The sequence below is a fragment of the Nematolebias whitei genome, chromosome 11 (assembly GCF_014905685.2).
Source record: "Nematolebias whitei isolate Nwh7 chromosome 11, NemWhi1, whole genome shotgun sequence".
Lineage (NCBI taxonomy): Eukaryota > Metazoa > Chordata > Actinopteri > Cyprinodontiformes > Rivulidae > Nematolebias > Nematolebias whitei.
Window position 1 is genome coordinate 19,389,096 of NC_056508.1, and position 18,980 is coordinate 19,408,075.

At 39.4% G+C, this 18,980-nt stretch overlaps 1 protein-coding gene across 1 annotated transcript; it reads left to right on the plus strand.

The window, feature by feature from the left end:
• The first annotated feature begins 4,209 nt into the window (after window positions 1–4,209).
• On the plus strand, window positions 4,210–15,074 carry LOC119416793 (dysbindin). Its single transcript, XM_037683979.1, has 4 exons — window positions 4,210–4,631; window positions 12,765–12,914; window positions 13,238–13,387; window positions 14,454–15,074. The coding sequence occupies exons 1-4, from the start codon at window positions 4,589–4,591 to the stop codon at window positions 14,729–14,731; spliced, it is 621 nt and encodes a 206-aa protein (XP_037539907.1). The 5' UTR covers window positions 4,210–4,588; the 3' UTR covers window positions 14,732–15,074.
• The last annotated feature ends 3,906 nt before the right edge of the window (window positions 15,075–18,980 follow it).

Genomic DNA, 18,980 nt, shown 5'->3' on the forward strand with positions numbered 1-18,980 from the left:
CAAAGTTCATGCTCAATGAACTTTGGATGAAAGATGAAATGTTTCAACAATTAAAAAAAAAAAAAGTCCAGAGGACTTGACTTAACTTTGTTCGATTTTTACCTGGATTATTGAGCATGAACTTTGTTGTTTTGAACCAGATTGGCTAAAGCTGCCTCTGAAGAGTGGACAGGGGAGAGGACGGGCTCCAGAAACCACCATATCACCAGTAAACTGGTTGGCCCACTAAAGAACTGATGAAGTCCATTGGATGAAGGACAAAATGTTTCAGCAAAAAAACAAAACAAAAAAAACGTCCAGATGACCTGACTTAACGTTGTTGGATGTGTCAGATATGTTCTTTAGAGCATTTAGCCGAACAAAATAAAGGTCTGAATGAAGAGAGCAGGTTGACTCACAGGTAAAATCATTTTAAGCAGACAAATTTGGAATGTTTTTTCAAAAATTAGTTTTTTTTTTACAAATGCTACACACATATTTGCAATACATCATTCCTGTTTAAACATAAAACATTAGCTGTATTTATAAAGTACTTGAAACTAGAGCCCGGCTGATATGGAAATTTTGTCTGATACGATATTAGGAGCGGAAAGCTAATGCCGATAATCAATACATTGGCTTCAATTTTTTTAGCTTTGTCCATCCCAAGAATCTAAGTAAACAACTAGCTTTACCAGTGTTTATATTGGTGCAAAATGGGACAATTATCACAGATAATAGATCAGGTAACAGATATTGGCCTAAAATATCAATCCTACTGATATATCGGTGGGGCTGTATTTGAAACAGCCACAGGATCAAATTGCTGTAGAGAACAGTTACAATGAATAAAACCCACCAATAGTCACAAAACATGAAACAAATCTAAAAAAAAAGTAAAAGCAGCATTAAAATAAATAAAAACAATCAATTAAATGTGTTGATGCGTGCTCAATCATCCAGGTAAATAAATCACAAAAAAGTTGTCGGTTCATCTGGACAGATTCTTCTTGGTTGAAACGTTTCGTCTTTCATCCAAAAGACTTCATCAGTCTGAGGCCTGCCACAAACAGTCATATAAATAGCACCTTTTCAAAATGGATCAAACCAGTCTGCTGGGGGTTTCCACAAACTAGTTTTTCACATGTGAAAGGAGTCAGTCTAACAATTGATCGTCAGTGCCTAACAATTAAACTGAACTAAAACATGAACATCTCTGATGGTGTTGAAAACCCAGGAGAAGAGATGGATTTTAAGGAGGGATATAAAAGCTAACAGGGAAGAGGTCTGTCTGATGACCAGGCAAGCCATTCCACATTTTAGGAGCAGCAGAGGAAGCATGATCCCCTCAAAGCTTAGTTTTTGGGATGCATCTGGTCCGCTGACCTGAGAGAAAGATAGTGGGTGTAGGGATGGCGCCATCTTGTGGGCCTTCCTTGTCTGTGCACCCTTGTGTGTCTCATTATTCCTGATTATTTGCACCTTCTGTTCTCAGCTGTTTGTAATCACGTCCTGTCTTGTCTGTGTATTTAAGCCTGTCAGTGAGTCTTGTCCTTTGTCTCGGCATTGTTGGGTATTGTCCTGTCCTGCCAGCCTGATCTGTTCCTTGTTCCCCGTTTTAGCAAGTTGCGGCCACGTCAGCCTTTTTGATTTATTATTAATATTAAAGAGTATTTATTTTTGTAAATTCTTGAGTCCTGACTCTTACCTGCATTACTGGGTTCACTCCTGCCCTGCTCTGTCTGAAACCCCGACAGTGGGTGTAGGTGTGTAGCAGCTCAATGAGGATGGGTGAGGCAAGATCGTTTAAAGGTTTTAAAACAAAAATAATAAAAAATGAATCCTAAAATGTACAAATGACTAGTGCAGTGAAGATAAAATAGGGGAAATGTGCTCATGTTTTTGTGCCAGGTAGAGATGTTGGGCTGTGTTTTGGACTCTCTGGAAGTGAGCAACTTATTTTTTTATTTTATTTAATCTGTATTTAACCAGGTAAATCCCATTGAGATCATAGATCTCTTTTTCAAGGGAGGCCTGGACCTAAAGGCAGCCTAACATGCATGATTTTAATCTGTGGGAGGAAACCGGAGTACCCGGAGAAAACCCATGCAAGCACGAGACAAACTTTTTTTTCCCCATTTACCCTTTATTTATACAGGTAGTCTCTTTGAGTCACGAGGACTCATTTTCAAAAGAGGCCTGTTTTTGGGAGCAGATGGTGGGGGTTACGGGCCTTGCTCAAGTTCCCAGAGTGGTGCAAACGAGGGTGGAGGCAGGTGTGGGTGTTTCACGTTTACCACCCATATTTTGATGTTGCCTGTACTGGGAGCTGAACCTGCGACTTTCCAATCACAAGTCAACCTTCTCTAGCCTCTGCGCCACCACTCCCCCATAAATATGCAAACTCCACACAGAAAGACCCCAGGTCCAACCAGGGATTGAACCCAGGACCTTCTTGCTATGAGGCAACAATGTTAACCACTGAGCCGTCGTGCTGCCGAAGAAGAACTGACCCTTATATAAAGTGATATAAATTTGTAAAATTTCCAAATAATTTTAAATGCGTAAAATCACATATTGTTTGCCCATTTTTAATCACATGACTTTGAGTGAAACCCTCAGTTGCTATTACGAAATAATTAATGCGATCATCTACTGACGTGACATCAAGCCTAAATGTTAGCGAGGCATTAGTAAAGGGCAATGATGCTCTCACCTTTTAATTAGCCATCAAACTGATATATTAAATATTAATACATTTTCAGAATTCCCTGCTGCTCTTTTCCACAAGTCAATATTTAAACAGAGAAACGACAAAAAGAAAAATCAAGCAAAAACATTTATAGGCAAATTGATTATTTCTTTTTACATTATTATACTTTTTACAAATTACTATATGTATTTCCTGGACATTGCATTGACTTATAATAAATGGTAAAAAAAAAAAGGAGAATCACAATATTTTGAAGTCAGATTACTTTTCAAGTGAACTACAAATTGGTCATTTAAAAACAATCTGATATTGGGAAATTGCTACAGAATTAGTTAGTTTTGTCAAGTTTTTCATTTTATTTATGACTACAAAGCCATTCATCATGAAATGTATTTTACAGACAGCAGACATGTAGGAGAAGCTTTCAAGGCTGAGGCGGCGTAATGTAAATGTGCTTTCAGGCAGAAAAATGTGCAGCATGCAGCGTTCTAAAGCCGACAATGTGGAATGTTAAACGACAACCATAGTCAATCCAGCCGGACACAAACGTCAAAGATTTCTGAGATAAAAACTCATTAGACATGAGAATATATAGAATATTAAAGACATGGAGTTGCTTGTAAAAGATGCACATTGCTGCTGGCTTTCAAGTCAAAGTATAAAACTAAGACATCTTATGTTGAGAAATGACAAGAGTTGTAGCTGTTTTTGTTAAACCTGGAGGAAAAAAAAACATTATTTGCATTTTTAGGAGTCATAAAAGTACTTCAGTCATTAGATCGGCCTTTCCTGCATCACATTATACAAACTAGGCATACTAATAAAAATGTGTGTATCTCTAACAAAACAAACACATTGATTTGGTAGTTGGAGCAACAAAAGTTTGGCAAATAGGGAACAAGATAAATGGACTGCACTTGTACAGCACCTTTCTATCTTAACAATATACTCAAAGCACTTTACAACAATCTGTGTTTCATTTACCCATTCATACAGCACTCTACTAGATCTATACAAAGCTCATTGAGCAAATCATTCTAAAGAGACTAATCAGAGCTTTATCACATTCATACACTGATGGGACACACATCGGAGGCTATGAGGGGTTCAGTGTCTTGCCCAGGGACACTTCAACATGACTGCTGCTGGAATTGAACCCCCAACTCTTGCATTGGAGGACGACTGCTCTAATCACTCAACCACAGCCTCCCCAAGAACAGTAAATATGAAGAGTTATGTTGGTTAATTTCTTCCTATCAACCAATCAATCAATCAATCAATCACTACAAATAATTACTATCACAGATGAATTTTAGTTGACAACAAAGTGGATTAACAAATAGAAACGCTAAGTAAAGCAGAGATGGTATACTCCAGATAAAGGCTCTTTCTGATCCTGCTGACCCCCTATGGTCAGCAGTTGGTACAGACCACAAAGCCCTAACACTCATCCTCTCCACACGCACACATGCACACACACACACACACACACAAAGGCTGCACAACTCCTCACAACAACCCTACTTAGCCAGTCTGACAGCGTCAGGGACAGCCTGTGTGTGTGTTTGTGTGTGTGTGTGTGTGTTTGTGTGTGAGACATGAAGAGTCAGCTGAGATGAAGTGTGAAGCAGTGAGAGGGAAAACCCGGGGGAACAAAATCAGAGAGGGGGAGAGGGAGTCAGCGAACGCAGCAAAAAGGCAGAGGAGAAGAAAGAGAAGAGGGCAGACAAATAAAAGGTGTGAGTCAAGAATGGCAATGACTAGATGACCATCCACTGCACACACACACACACACACAGTTTGCATCCTGTCCTGGAGCCTTGACAGGAGGGGACAAGAGAAATCCACACACAGTCAAAGGTAAACGCTCTTCAGCCGCTCCAACTTCACTGGATCATGTCGTCTACTGGGTCGACAAACCACAACAAGCGCCTCACGTGTGAGTAGCCCTCAGTGCTGTTATCATACATGTGTAGCTGCAAAGTGCCACTATGACATACACTGCATTATTCCCCACAAATACAGTTTTGTTGCTATAATTTAACACTTTATAATTTCTTCTATGGTGTGATTTATAGTAGAGCACATTTTCAGAACATCATGGTAAACGATCCCTAACACTGGAACAACTCCATCCAAGTTAGATTATTTATTATCTGTAAGTTCATTATTAAGGCTTTTGTTTAACTAAGTTTACTGCACTTGATTATGATTTTTAATCTGTCATGCATGGCGTGATTATAATGTAATTTTCTCAACTCTGTGTTGCTAAATGGTGAATCCAGAGGATGATTCCTCATTTAAAAACTATAATTACCCATATTCTGTGCATCCTTTTACATCCTCGTTATTTATTTTATTTTCAACCCGTGCAAATGTCTCATTGTCCACAATAATATTAGTACACGTGGGTCATTTTTGTCGAGCTCAATTACCCTGGCAGGCTTTATAGTGGGGCAGGATTGTTGATGTAAATGGGATTTAATCAGCACAAAGTAGTACAAACTACTTCTTTAAGCATGACATTGTTTTAAAGACTTACTTTGAACCGCGTCCTGCAGAAACGCCATCTTTCTATCTGAACAGACAAACCACCAAACACAAGCTGGTTCTTGTGTGGATAATGTTCTGTTTAATGAAAAGCTTCTGCGTGAGTCTGAGTGTGAGCATGAACATATACAGGCTCCAGTCAGAACACGTGAGAGCGGGCTGAAAGCCTCGTTTTGACTGACCGAAATATGGAGCGGTGGACATGATGGAGGTCATCTTTGCATTTAACCCTGGAGCTTTATTGGCTTTAGGTATGGAAGTAGCCTGGGAATATAAAATCTGATCAAACCCTCAGAGTGAACACTTAACAGTGCAGTTAGATGGGGAAGAGACAACGAGCAACATGAAGACTTTCAGATGAAGCGAGGTGGAGATGTTAAAGCCAGTAAATATAATTCCACATACATTAGCCTTGGGGTTGTGCTTCCTGCAGTATGACGTAGGCTGCTGTGACGCTGTCAGTGCTGATTTACTTTCTGCTACATGGCGGTGAGTTTATGAAGCCATGTGTGGACAGTGAGGGAAATGGGGAGCCACGGCGGGGGAGGCGACTTTTGTGGTGCAGTGATCTCACTCATAAATGATTTATGATTGATGGACTGCTGTGGCCACAGTGTGAGCAGAACAAAGTGCTTGGCTTGATAAATAACAGTAGTAAATTATTTCAAATGTGCAGTTGTATATTGTTAAGAGATGGATGACACTGCTATGGACTCTCAGAGGGGAAAAGGAGCTGGGGTGGCGGGATAGATGTGCTGTCAGACAAAAGTGGCCATGCAGCATAACCGCCTTACTAGCATTCTTACGCACACTTCTGTGTTGACTGAAATCAGAAAAATGATCACAGGATTTCTTTCCACTTGCCACAAGGGAGCTAAAAGCATGTGACTCACAGGTTCAATGGGACATTTGTCTTCTGCTTCTAGGACTGAAGTGTAACTGCAGCACTAGATGAGACAGAACAGACTATGAGAATGCATAGAAAACACAAAACTGTTATGAAATTGAACGATTAGCATTCCTTGAAGGAATACATACTGTCCACCACCACTTATGCTAAACTTTTGAGATCATCTTATGCTGAGAAATAACATTTTGGTTCAACTTTGTTATGCACAATCTCATGTGATCTTGTGAGATCTTGTGAGATGTGTTAACACTCAGATTTTCTGTTGAGGATGACTTTCAAGTAGTACAATACCAAAATTAAATTGATCGATGGATCCATCAATGGATCCATCCATCAGAGAGGTGGGGGACACCCTGGACAGTCCATCACAGGGACACAGGAACAAACGAGACAACCAACCATTCACTCTCTCACTCACACCTAGGGACAATTTAGAGTTACCGATCAGTCTAACATGCATGTTTTTGGTCTGTGGGAGGAAACTGGAGTACCCGGAGAAAACCGACACATGCACGGAGAGAACATGCAAACTCCTCTCAGAAAGGGCCCCAGGCAGGATTTGAGCTGGCAACCTTCTCGCTGAGAGGCGGCAGCTCTACCTACTGAGCCACCGTACATTACTACATTTTTATATATTGTTTTGTTTTGTCTTTAAGGAACAATAAACGACTGCAAAATTAAAACCCCAGTAATTGTGTCTTGTGAGGCCAATTTTCCCAGGCTACATCTGAAAGAGAAAAGAGATGGACGATTACACTAAGACTAAAAAACAAGAAGAAAATGTGTTGGGAATTTACCTTTTTGTCCACACAAGACAACTGTGCAAAAATCACATGATGTCTTCTAACCTCTTATATGAGGCTTAGCTGAGGCAAGCAGACTTAAGCTCTTTCCCTCAAACCACTGACACTACAGTTACTTTATACTTGTACTAGGAACAACACGCGGCTGACTCAGGTTGCAAAACAACTTTCTGCTTTCTTTGAGAAACCTCTTTCTGAAAATCCTTTTTTGATATTCATTTTATTACTTCAAACTCAGCCAGCATGAGACTCAGGTGTGCATTGTTGTGAGAAATGTTGCTATGCTTTATAAAACAGCAGGTGTTCAGGGTACTGGAGGGGTTACAGCTTCAGGATTCAACCAGCAATAAGCAGCATTTAGACTTAATTATTATTAACCTTTATTTAACCAGGCAAATCCCATTGAAATCATAAATCTCTTTTGCAAGGGAGGCCTGGGCCTGAGGCAGCCTAACATGCATGTTTTTGATCTGTGGGAGGAAACTGAAGGACCCGGTGAAAACCCATACAAGCAGGAGAAGAACATGCAAACTCCACACAGAAAGACCCCAGGTCCAACTGGGGATTGAACCCAGGACCTTCTTGCTGTGAGGCAACAGTGCTAACCACTGAGCCATCATGCTTACCAATTATCATTTTCATGTGGGCTGAAAAGGAGCATATATTGGGTAAGGGGCAAAGGTACTTAACACAAATGTCAGGAGATCTTTACAAGTATGAAAATGGTAAATTTAACAAAGTTAAATCAATTCTTGTTATTTCATTTTTAATCTGAATGTTTTTAAATAGATGCCAATTCAAGAAAGTTAAGTCAGGTTATCAGGAGAGTTTCTTTTTTTTTTGGCAAAACGTTTCGTCCTTCATCCAAAGGACTTCATCAGTCTGAGGAGCCACAACAAACTTACAAGAAACATAAGCAGTACAGTCCCGCCCTCTCCCCCGTCAACTTCTCTGAGTAGAGTTGCATTTGGTCCCAAAAAATCCGACCCGACCCGGCCCCAGCCATCATTTCCAAACCCCACCCGACTTGACAAATTAACAGTAATTACAGATCTGAACCCGAAATCCCCCCTGACATTTTTAATTAAGCTTTGACTGCTTATTTTTATTACCGGTCAGCGGACGTGCGCAGCTGAGTAAAAGGGGGCAGAAGATCGGAGCTGAGGGGGCGTTTGTTCTTTCATGGCCATCAAAGCGCATTAAATCCCTGCTTCTACCTGCATTCTGCATTATTCAGACACAGACCCTGCTCTGACATGTCGGATATTTTGGGATCTCACTTGTTTGGGTCGTCGGCCATGCGCGTCCGCTAAATGCAGCTGAATCATTTTTTAAATACACCACCACCTTCTAAAGGAAAGAACAAAGATGTCTCATTTGTTTGAATGTCTTTCTTTACTTTAATTGAACTTTTTTTTTTTTTAAACCTCTTTCAAGGCCGGTCAATGCACGGTCAAATGGCCGCATGCGACAGGTGCTAGTATGGCAAGCCATGTTGCCATATAATTGGATCGTCAGTCGCAAGTGTCCGCTGACACAATCAAAAGCCCGACACCAGCCCGGCCCGCACATTAAGCGCATTATTATGGCCCGACCTGACTCTGAGGCAGCCATAGTCAAAGTGGTTTAAAACATGAGAGGGGAGAGGGCAGGCTCCAGAAACCATCTGATCACCATCAAACTGGTGGGTCCACTATGTGAGTGTGCTGCTTGTGGGACTGAGTTTGTTGTGGCTCCTCAGACTGATGAAACGTTTCAACGACAACAAAAAAAAAGAAACCGTCCAAATGACCTGACTTAACTTTGTTGGATTTTTTTTACCCGGTTTATTGAGCATGAACTTTGATAGATGCCAATGTTTTCTAAACAAAAGTCAAACATCACTAATCACACATCACACCACATAACACCTTACAACATCACTTTTGCACATGATCTGTGTTGGTAGCCTGAATGGAGAATAAAACCACAGCCTGTACAAACTGAATGGCTTGTCTCATTTCTATCTGGAATTTTCTATCACACTTTGTGCCTGGTGACTCTTGCAGAACGTTCATTTGATTTGACCGTGAAAACTGATGGGTAAGTAGAAAAAAGGATGAAGCAAACAGAAATGCTAGATTGGTTGGTGGTTTAAAACCCCAGCCGAAAGCAAGGGATTCCCCCGCAGAGGCTTAGAACAGCATCTGGGTCACACAGAGCCCGGCAGTGGAGTAACCTCAGTCGATTTGCATAAAGACCCCACACAGTTCTTCCACTGCAGGGTGGCAGGAAACTCAGAGGTTATCTCGATGAGTCAGACTTCTACATACATGTCTTCCGCCTACTCGCAGGCAGACAAATGACATGCAGCTGTGCCTACGTGTGGGCTGGGCATAACCAATGGCCATCTCAACTTGAGTAATGCAATATGATTTATAAATAAATAGAAAAAGAGAAAGGCAGCATGAAAGAGTCAGGGAGAGCAGAGCCGACAGGCAACAGTGAGGTTTATATAAGCTGTGCAGTTTCATCATCATCAGAGTAAGTTTATTTGTTTCTAACTTCCTGCTGCTGTCACAGTGACAACCCCTAAATTATCATGGACACTCACAGGATTGCAAAAATCTGGGGGTGAATATGTGAATACTTTGACTATTCAAAATTAGAAATGTTCCACTGGAATTAATAGGATTTTTTGTAATAAACAGGGATAAACCTGGAATTTAAAATATTCAAGACTGTCCCCTAACCGGGATTTTAAATACAGTTGTGGAAAATATATTTTAGCACAATTTTATTGCTGTACCATGCAAGGAGAGGTGTGATATCCTAAAAACCCTGTCACCTGAATATGTAGGGACTAGGCCTGTCATGATAAGAAACTGTTCTGGGTGATTAATTGTCTAAGAAATTATTGCAATAAACGATAATACTGTTTGAAATTTGACAATAATTAGTAATTATTGTCAAATAAAATGTTGGTGAATTTTTTGTGCGTAGTACCTTATTTGACCACTGGATGGCAGTATAAGGCTGTTTGAACTGAAGGATGGATAGTGAAGGAGCGAGCAGTGTGTCTCTTTAAAAAAACGGGAGGGAGGCCCCTTGACGTGACATGGGCTGTCCTTCCTTTTTTCGGTTCTCAAAATGGTGGAGGCTCGGTGTGGTTTGAGCGCTTTAGCATAGCATTTTTCACACAAAGCTTTTAATAAAAAATCAGTAAACAAGTTCTCAGCTTCTTTTAGCAGAGAAAAGCAACTTTTTACACGAAGGCACGGGTTTCAACCGTGAATTTTGGAGCTTCGACAAGACGGAGGTTTTTTTCCCCCTCGAGGTCGGCCTGTTAGCTTAGCTTGTAGCTTAGCTGCTTTTAACGATCCAAAAACGCGATTTTTGGATCGTTAAAACAGATTTTAAAGAAAAGAGAAAGGGAGGGGTCAGTGAAGAGCACCGGAGTTGCGCCTTTTGTCATCCAGTGTCTTCAGTAGAAAGAGAGAGACACGAAGGAACAATAAAGCCGATAAATGAAAATGAGGCAGATCATTTTCATTTATCGTGCGATTAATTGATTTATTGTTTATCACGACAGGCCTAAACGGACATGGAAAAAAGGACATGGTAAAAGTTAAGTTGAATTGTAAATGGTTTTGTTGAGAAATGCAATTAATTAAAACACTTTTTAATTTTGCACCTTGTATCATTTGGATATCAGTTTATTCACAGATGTGAATGATGATGGTGGTGTGTACCTGTTTCTACATTGGTAAGTTTAGTGGTGCAGCAAATGGTGACTGGGTTGGGCCGTAGTGAACTTTGTTGCAGAAACTATTCAACTTTAAAGCTGAGAGATTTATTGCATCAAATACATGACAATCTAAAAGAAATATAATTTTCCACCCTGTCTGTTTGTTTCCAGACCTGCAATATCCAATGGAGTTTGCAACAAAATGAGCACACAAGAGTTATGCACAACCAGTAAAAAGTAAAAACAATCCCCACCCTTCAACATGTTCCAATAGACTACATGCAGTTTCTTTTGTTATAAATTTTAGCTACATTCACATCGATCAGTCATGTCTGGGTAAGGATTTATATTTAACAACAATAAACGTCAGCGACTGTGCCCACAGATTGTTGAAAAATCAGACACTGAGCAACAGACGAATGCTTTCTAGCCTCCAGAATCAGTTTGAATGACAGAATAAAGGGTTATCGTTAGTGGGTGAAAACGTACAGACACTCCTCCAGGGCAGCGAAAGAGTGACTGACAGATTGACGAGCTGGCCGTTGAGCGGTGGATTCCTCTGAAGAGAACGGCTGGGTGACATAGATTTGCTGCAGCTTTTGTTTTCAAAAGAAAAACAACAATGATGCAGAAAACTACCGACGTGCAACATGGGAAAGTGAGTTTTTCTGCAGGATGGATTCATGTGCTGGCATCATGTGAACATGTTAATTATGTATTTTTGTTATGCATACACACAAAAAACAAAGTGAGAACAAACTAAATAGCATGAAGACATAATTGTAGAATTATAATAGACAGATGTAAAATGGTGCACATGAACACAGCAACAAAAAACATGGGTGACATGAGTCCAAGTGTCAGCTAGAGGAGCTCACCATGAGACACAATGTGTGCAGAGGGCACGGCCCCATTACACAACCACGGCCGCTCAGGCTGGCAGAAGAGCATGAGGTGGACAAACTGTAGGGACAGATGCTCTCTCGTTTATTTTTCTATTACTGTATATACTTGCATTTCTTTAAACTTTGAAAAAACAAACATCCAACTATTGACACAGTAACAGTAATGGGGAAACCCAAATGGCAGCTTTTTAGGTTTTTCCAGTTTCGATGAAGTGCATGTGAATCTGAACATGAACACTAGAGGTCAGACTAATATCAATGTTAAGAAAAATAAAACGAAGAGCTGGCTTTAAAAGTTGAACATGGTAATAATGATAGAAAGTTATGAATACATGTATGACATTTTCTATCTGCGAAACAGTACAAAAACAGTTTCAGTACCAGACATAGTAATCAAAGCCTGATCTTTAAACTGAGTGGCAGAGACATTTTACTGTTCAGTCAGCTGACATTAGCAGCCTTTTGTGTCTGAGACATTTTTACACTTGATTCCTAAGAAACCTAAATAATAGGTGGAGGTGCAGCAGCCTTAAATGAAATCTTAAACCGTGACAGAAAAAAAAAAAAGCCTAAACTTGTTTTCCAAGTCATTAATTTACTTGTGGTGTAGACATCAAACCATTAGGTGCAAACTAATTAAATAAATTCCAGGGTAATGCAGACTAAAACTGTCAGTAAAAGACAAACACCTATTCCTTAGCTTACTTAGTAATGTTATTTAGATTTGTTTGAAAGCATTGCTTTAATCAGTGTTTGTTACCTGATGGGCCTGTGATGGACTTGTCCTGGGTGTCCCCGGCCTCTCCCATAGTGACTGCTGGATATGGGCACCAGTGACTCCTGTGACCCGAAAAGTAAGAAGCGGTTAAAAGATAATGGATGGATGTTATCTGATGACATAATTGAGTAAAAGTATTGAAATGACAAAAATAAATGAGGCACAGAGGTGTACAAGAAAAAAAAAGTTTAAATAAAAACAAATATCTTTGTTTGTTTTTGTTGGATTGTAGTTATCTTAGCAAACTCAGGCAAAATTTATCCTTTCAGGTAGAAAGGACGATTTCACGTTCACAGCTGATTGTGTTTTAAGAAAAAGATCTTACATTTTTGCAATGTAAGGGATGACAACACGAGATGTAAAGATAATGTTTCGTCTTTCTTGTGTTTTCATGCTCAGCTGAAAAGGACACTTCACAGAGTTTGCTCAACAACGACTCCGCTCACCACTTGAAGCGAAGAGACAGGCAGCGGTTCTTTGAAGACGTCTACCAGCATGACGTGGACAACTACCTTCCATCTGTACACCTGCAAATTGATTGCAGGAAACGTGAGCTAATGTCTATTTCAGTTGCAAAAGCTCTGGTTTAGATTAAGCTGATTTTATGTTGCACTTTCATTTTAACCAACAGGCTGCATGGTGGCACATCTGGCGAGCATTATGGTTTTTCAGCAAGATGTTCCAAAGCATAGCTGCTGTCTTTCTGAGTAGAGTTTCAGGCCACAGTTAGCCCTAATGAGTAGAAGGATGGACATTTACCAGAGCATTAAAAATCAATACACAACCTCAGATAAATTGACAGTTTATTAATTGATTGCAGTCCTTATTTGAATACTGGAATTATTTATGTTTTACATGTGGTTTTGTTGCAGCTCCGATGGGTAGTATATCATCCATGGAGGTGAACGTGGACACGCTGGAGCAGATGGATCTGATGGACTTGTCAGATCAGGAGGCCCTTGATGTGTTTCTTAATTCAGGCTCAGGAGCAGAAGAAGCAGCTCTGGCTTCTCCACTGCCAGGTATACAATCAAAGATGACACTTTTTTCTTGTTGTGGCTAGTTTAATAATAATTTAAAAAAAGTTTATATATATATATATATATATATATATATATATATATATATATATATACACACACACACATGTATATACACTAATCAAGGCATAGATAATGTGAGTAACATAGCATCTTCTGTATACATTAAATTTCCTGCCAGTAATGTCTTCATTCTGACATTCCCATGGCCAAGGCCGGATCTACCATATGGGCAATCTGGGCACGTGCCCAGGGGCCCTTGGCACAGAGGGACCCTCTGCCGGCAGAATTGTTTTAGCTGCAACAAACACCGGGCACTGACTCCCCTCATCCGTGCGATACATCACTGTGAGGGAGGATGGTGAAGCTGCTCACAATAACGGTTGCGATGGGGCTGTGAATTTCCGGTTTTCAAAATAAAACACAAAACCCAATCAAATTCACATATTTCACCTTATTCCTGGTGCCTTTACTGTAGAAACGTTTCTGCAACAACTTCCGGTCCAACACCAGAAGTATCAATAATAGAACGGACCGAGTTTAAAAAAATTTTTTTTTTATTTTTGCAAGTTACTGTATTTGCATTCAGTTTATCAGAGCAAACTATTTTTTTTTTGTTCAAACGTGAAGTTTATTAAAGTGTCCTACCGGGGTTCAGGTACCTGCTGTGCTGTTCGCAACTGCACCAACAACCAGACCAAGCAAAGTCCAGCAATTGTAAAAATGTCAAAGATTAGCAAACATTTTTTGCACACAAATTATTTTGTTTCTATATTTTTTATCCAAAAATTCAATTACATATTCACGTTTTTTTTTTTTTTTTTTTTGTATTTAATGAAAAAATTCAGATACAATGTAACCACTATTATATTAAAATACAAACAAGTATTTTGCGTATATATGGTGCTTCCGCATGGCTTATTTTCTTTTAGTTTTAGAAGTACAAAAGTCATTCTTCCTTTGTTTGTAGCATGAATAAACAAATCAATACATTCTCACGCAAAGTGTAAAAATGGTACCAATATGTTCTAACAGTTTTTAATTACAGATGACGATGACGATGAAGAGAATGAAGAAGCAGAAGTAGTCTACAGGGCACAAGCACCTCTTCAACGGCAAAATAATGTTTACGGTGGTCCTCACTCTCGTATTTCTTCAACATCATCTGGTTCCAGTGTCACCAGCACAGGAGTGGACACGCCTGTGATCCAGTCAGACGATGAAGAAGTGCAAGCTGACACTCTTCTACTGACCTCTGCCCCCCATACAAGAGATGAGGAAACAGAGGAGGAAGACGAGGAGAGATGCTTTACAACCAATCATTAGAAGAACTTTCCCCTAAAGCCTGAAATCTCTCGTTGTCTTTGCATTCCTTTCTTATGGCCAGGAAACTAAAGCAAGTTTGGGGCTAGCTGTAATTTGCTGTAAACCATGAGGTGACTTTTACAATTTCACCTACAGTATATTCTCTTTTGTTTTTACAAGTTCTGTGGCACGTACAATAAATAGTTTCTTGGTTGTGTTGTTAAAAAAAATTCACCCCAAGTATGAGTCATTCTCTCCTCCTGCACCAACATGTTCTGCTTGACTTAAAACGAGTTTAGCGTTATTCCTCAACCACAGGGGGACGTCCTTCATGCTTACTGTATTTTTTTAATCAGTTTCTCAACAACCAGGTAAAGGAAAATTGAACACACTCATATTTTTGAATAAAAAAAAAATTCTCACAATAGTGACAGAAAAATAAAAATTGAAGTTGCATGAGATAATTTTAATCTATTAGTTACTACCACCCTGTTTCAGAAAAAAAATGTAGGGTTCTGTCATTTATAAATAAAAACAATGTGGTGGCATGTGTGCAGCAATAATTTTAAAATGGTTGGGATTATGGGTAACGTCAGTCCTTCCATTTTTGTTTACTATACCAAGATCAGATATTGAATAATCAAGTTTAGGAGGAAAACCCAGGTGTCACGCACCTTAGCGACACACTGCAACTCCTCCTGGGTGATTCAGAAGCATTCCCAGGTCAGAAGAAACGTAAAAACCCTCCAGCTAGTTCTCAGTCTGCACTGGGTTTTCGTTCCAGAACATGCCAGTCAAGCCTTAAAACCTCGTCATATCGGATGCATGAACCATCTTAGATGACTTGTTCCAGTGCAAGAAAGAAGTGGCGACATCCATTCTCTTTTGCAGGGAGGGCGAGCATCGTAGAGCAAAATCTCCCATACCCCTTCTGAAAAAGTGAGCCAACAACTTCCATCTGCTTCTCCACAGGCATTGTCCCAGTCTTCCACGTCACATGGACGTACAGAGCCTCGAGCGCGTGAATTTTATCCATCTCTTACCTCCTGCCTCCAGAAAACCTTTCTACTATCTCAACAAATTCTGACAAGATGTCTTCTCACTACTTTTTTGGTAATGAACATGGCGCTTGAGGAAATCCTATCACCACACAATGGTGTAGTCCAAAGTCCCAGTCCAAATCAACAATTCTCCAGCAAACACAATCTTGGACGGACCATGCTTCCCTCTTCTGAGTTTGGTCAAATAATCTTGAGTTCAACTGAAAGTCCTTCTCCACAGCCTCCCTGAACTCTCCCCACACTTAGGTTTAAGCTTCAGCCATTATTGAAGCTGAAGCACTTCTGGAACTTACTGTTAGCTTCTTGTGGAGTGCTCTGTAATACCCGGTCCCCTCTTTTAGCTTGACAGCTTTTCTGACTACTGGCATCCACCATCAGGTCCTCGAGTTGCCTCAGTAATGGCATCAGTGACATTCTGGTCAGTTCTTTAAAGTCTTATTCACAATGAGGCTCAGACCAAAGCTCCTTCAGACTCCAGGTTCTCCGTCCCTGGGACATGTGACAAACCCTCATAGATGTGTGATATGAAGATCTCCAAAAATATTTATTATGCACAACCCATGAATGCACAGAAGCCTAAAAAACAGAACACCAGATGAAGTCTGATGAAGAGGATTTATCACACTCCTCCAACTGACTGTTATTGAACATGGGCTCTGGACTAAAGAAACATAAAATAGTAAAAGTTAGAAGGCTCAAAACGAACATAGTAAAATGTAATCACATTGCCGTTAAACAGCCTAAACTTGTTTCTTAAAGTACGTCAGTCATCTAAGCATGTTGAAAATCATTAAATTAAACATCAGTTAACTTACAGCTTCTGAACTCCAAAGTTGCTGAAATTCCAAATAAAGCAATAAAGAGAAAATATTTCTATTAGTTTACTTTTAAAACAATTCTCTATATGAACAGACTGAAAACCAACAACTTGTTCTATTTCTCACTATGTTTTAAACAGTGTTTCAGTTTTATAAATTAGGTTGCACACTGTGCTTTTATTCTGAAAAAAAAAAAAAAACAACTTATTTTACTATTTTGATTTTGTTATTTGTTTAGATGGCCGCAAATAAAATATATTAGGAGTTACCAAATATTTCAGAGTTTCTATTAAGGACATGGTAAAAATAAATAAACAAATAAATAAATAAAATAAATAATCTCCACACACTTCAGACAGTTTTTGAATCGTAAAAGCCTCCTGGCTGGGAAGCAAAACACCATCAACCACAAAATACAAGTCCACTTGTCTTGTCTTGCTTTTTTTTTTTTTTTTAAACCTTTTTGGATTATGTGGTTTGACTTGACTGAAAACGAAGTGAGCTATTTAATCAATAGTTCTGTCATTTCATTGTCTACAGTGTTAACACATGTTAAACAATAAAGCTGAAAACTGGCAGCGTTTAGCTCAAGGGGTGATTTGACCAAACAGAATTCAAAGTGCAAAAAAAATACAAATAATGCCGTTTATTTACAGACATTTGTCAATGTTATGTTATTTTCATCTTTAAATCACTTCTTGGTCTGCTGTCTTCATACATCTCCTCCTTCATGTCTCTGCGTGAGTGCAGCTACAGCGTGCGCTCTCAGAACATTATGACCTGCAGTGTTCCCTCTGTGTGGACTGAACTTGGCAAAAGGGTCTTCTCCTACTCTGCTCCTGTTTCCTGGAATATCTTACAAAAAGACCTGAAGCTCTCGACCTTGACCTCTCTAAGTGACTCTAAGAATCTGTTGAACTCCTGGCAGGGACCAATGCAGACATGTTCCTGTTTTTAGTTTTCTACATTTGCCTTAGAATCTATCTGTTTTTTGTTATTTTTCTTTCTTTAGCTATCCTATTTGTTAAAAAATAAAATAATCTGTATGACTTTTTATAACTGTTTATTGTTGTCGCTGTTGTCCATTGTTGTCATCATTCTTTGTTAAATCAGGTCTCTCTAGTAAATGAGTCCTCGAGGCTCAATGGGATTTACCTGTCTAAATAAAGGTTGAATGAATGAATGTCTTGTGACTTCAAAATATCAGTTGGTGCCAAAAAAGTATGGCTACAACCTTCAAAGCATGCATTTCTTTGCAATTTTACAAACCTTTCGTGTGTGTGTGGAAACTACTGTATTTTCAGTGTCATGAATGGAGTTGTGTTTACAACAGCATGCCATTATGTCTTTGAACCTGTCTCTACTCCGTCTTCTCATGTTTTAAACAATGTTGCCTATCTGTACAAGTGACACCTGCACACATCCTGTCCTCGTTCTCCCTGTAAGCTGAAAGTAGAGGGATGCATTTTCAGTTTCATGATGTCGAGCAGTGTTTAGTGTGTCTAACTGTATGAAGTTGTGAATGAACATGAGGCCACACCACAGCCATTACTCAGGTTATTCCTACGTCATTATAGTAGTAAGCCACAATTTTCTTGGCTGACCACACAAAACCGACACGAATTAAAATAGACGGCAAACCCACAGCTTGTTGCCTGTTTTCCCACACTTCTTTCCAGTGGCAGCCTGTTCGCTCTTGTAAAGTCTTTAAACTGTCAGTGAGAAGCGTACTTTATATAGCCCATGTCAGGTGTTACTGCTACAGCCTGACGTGCAGTCACTTGTAGGAAAATTTGAATAATAACTCATGTTGTACCAGCAGATACTGCTGTGGTCTGAGGATTCCAGTTCAACTAGTTTCACAAGTTTGGCTGTACTCTAAAGCCCTTCTGCATTTTCCTAGATGCCATTGAGGTCTGCGGCGTGTTAGTTTGTCGACTTTCATAAGAAGAATGATGCTGCTTTGCACACTTTGCTGTACTGCTAAAAAAAAAGAGACTTAAAAACACATTTGTTCACACGTCATCATATAGGCCTGTGTGAAAGTTTCAAGCAGTTTAAGACAAACTAAAAATAAATAATGAACCAATAGGTGTCATTTCTTTGAAAAGAATGTTAGGGCAAAGTTATTTATGCTGATTTAAAAACACCCTCCACCCAGCTGTTTCAAGAACATAGCAAACAACGTTGTCAAAAGTGTAAATGCTTTACTGTTTGAGTCACAAGTCTTTAAAATCCTTTTAAAAAAAAAAACCTCCCTTATCAACAACACCAGCTCGTAAGTGAAATAAAATACAATAATCATCCTCTTAAAAAAATTAAATAGGCAATATGCATTTCTTGAAAGAGTCTATATTCCTACAAAGAATGTATACATTTCATGCCAAATTG

What these genes read in the sequence shown, in the direction of transcription:
- LOC119416793 (XM_037683979.1), top strand. Translation starts at nt 4,589, where the DNA reads ATGTCGTCTACTGGGTCGACAAACCACAACAAGCGCCTCACGT. An exon ending in GCAAATTGATTGCAGGAAAC is followed by an intron (nt 12,915 to 13,237) that starts GTGAGCTAATGT and finishes GTTTTGTTGCAG; the next exon opens with CTCCGATGGGTAGTATATCA. An exon ending in TCTGGCTTCTCCACTGCCAG is followed by an intron (nt 13,388 to 14,453) that starts GTATACAATCAA and finishes TTTTAATTACAG; the next exon opens with ATGACGATGACGATGAAGAG.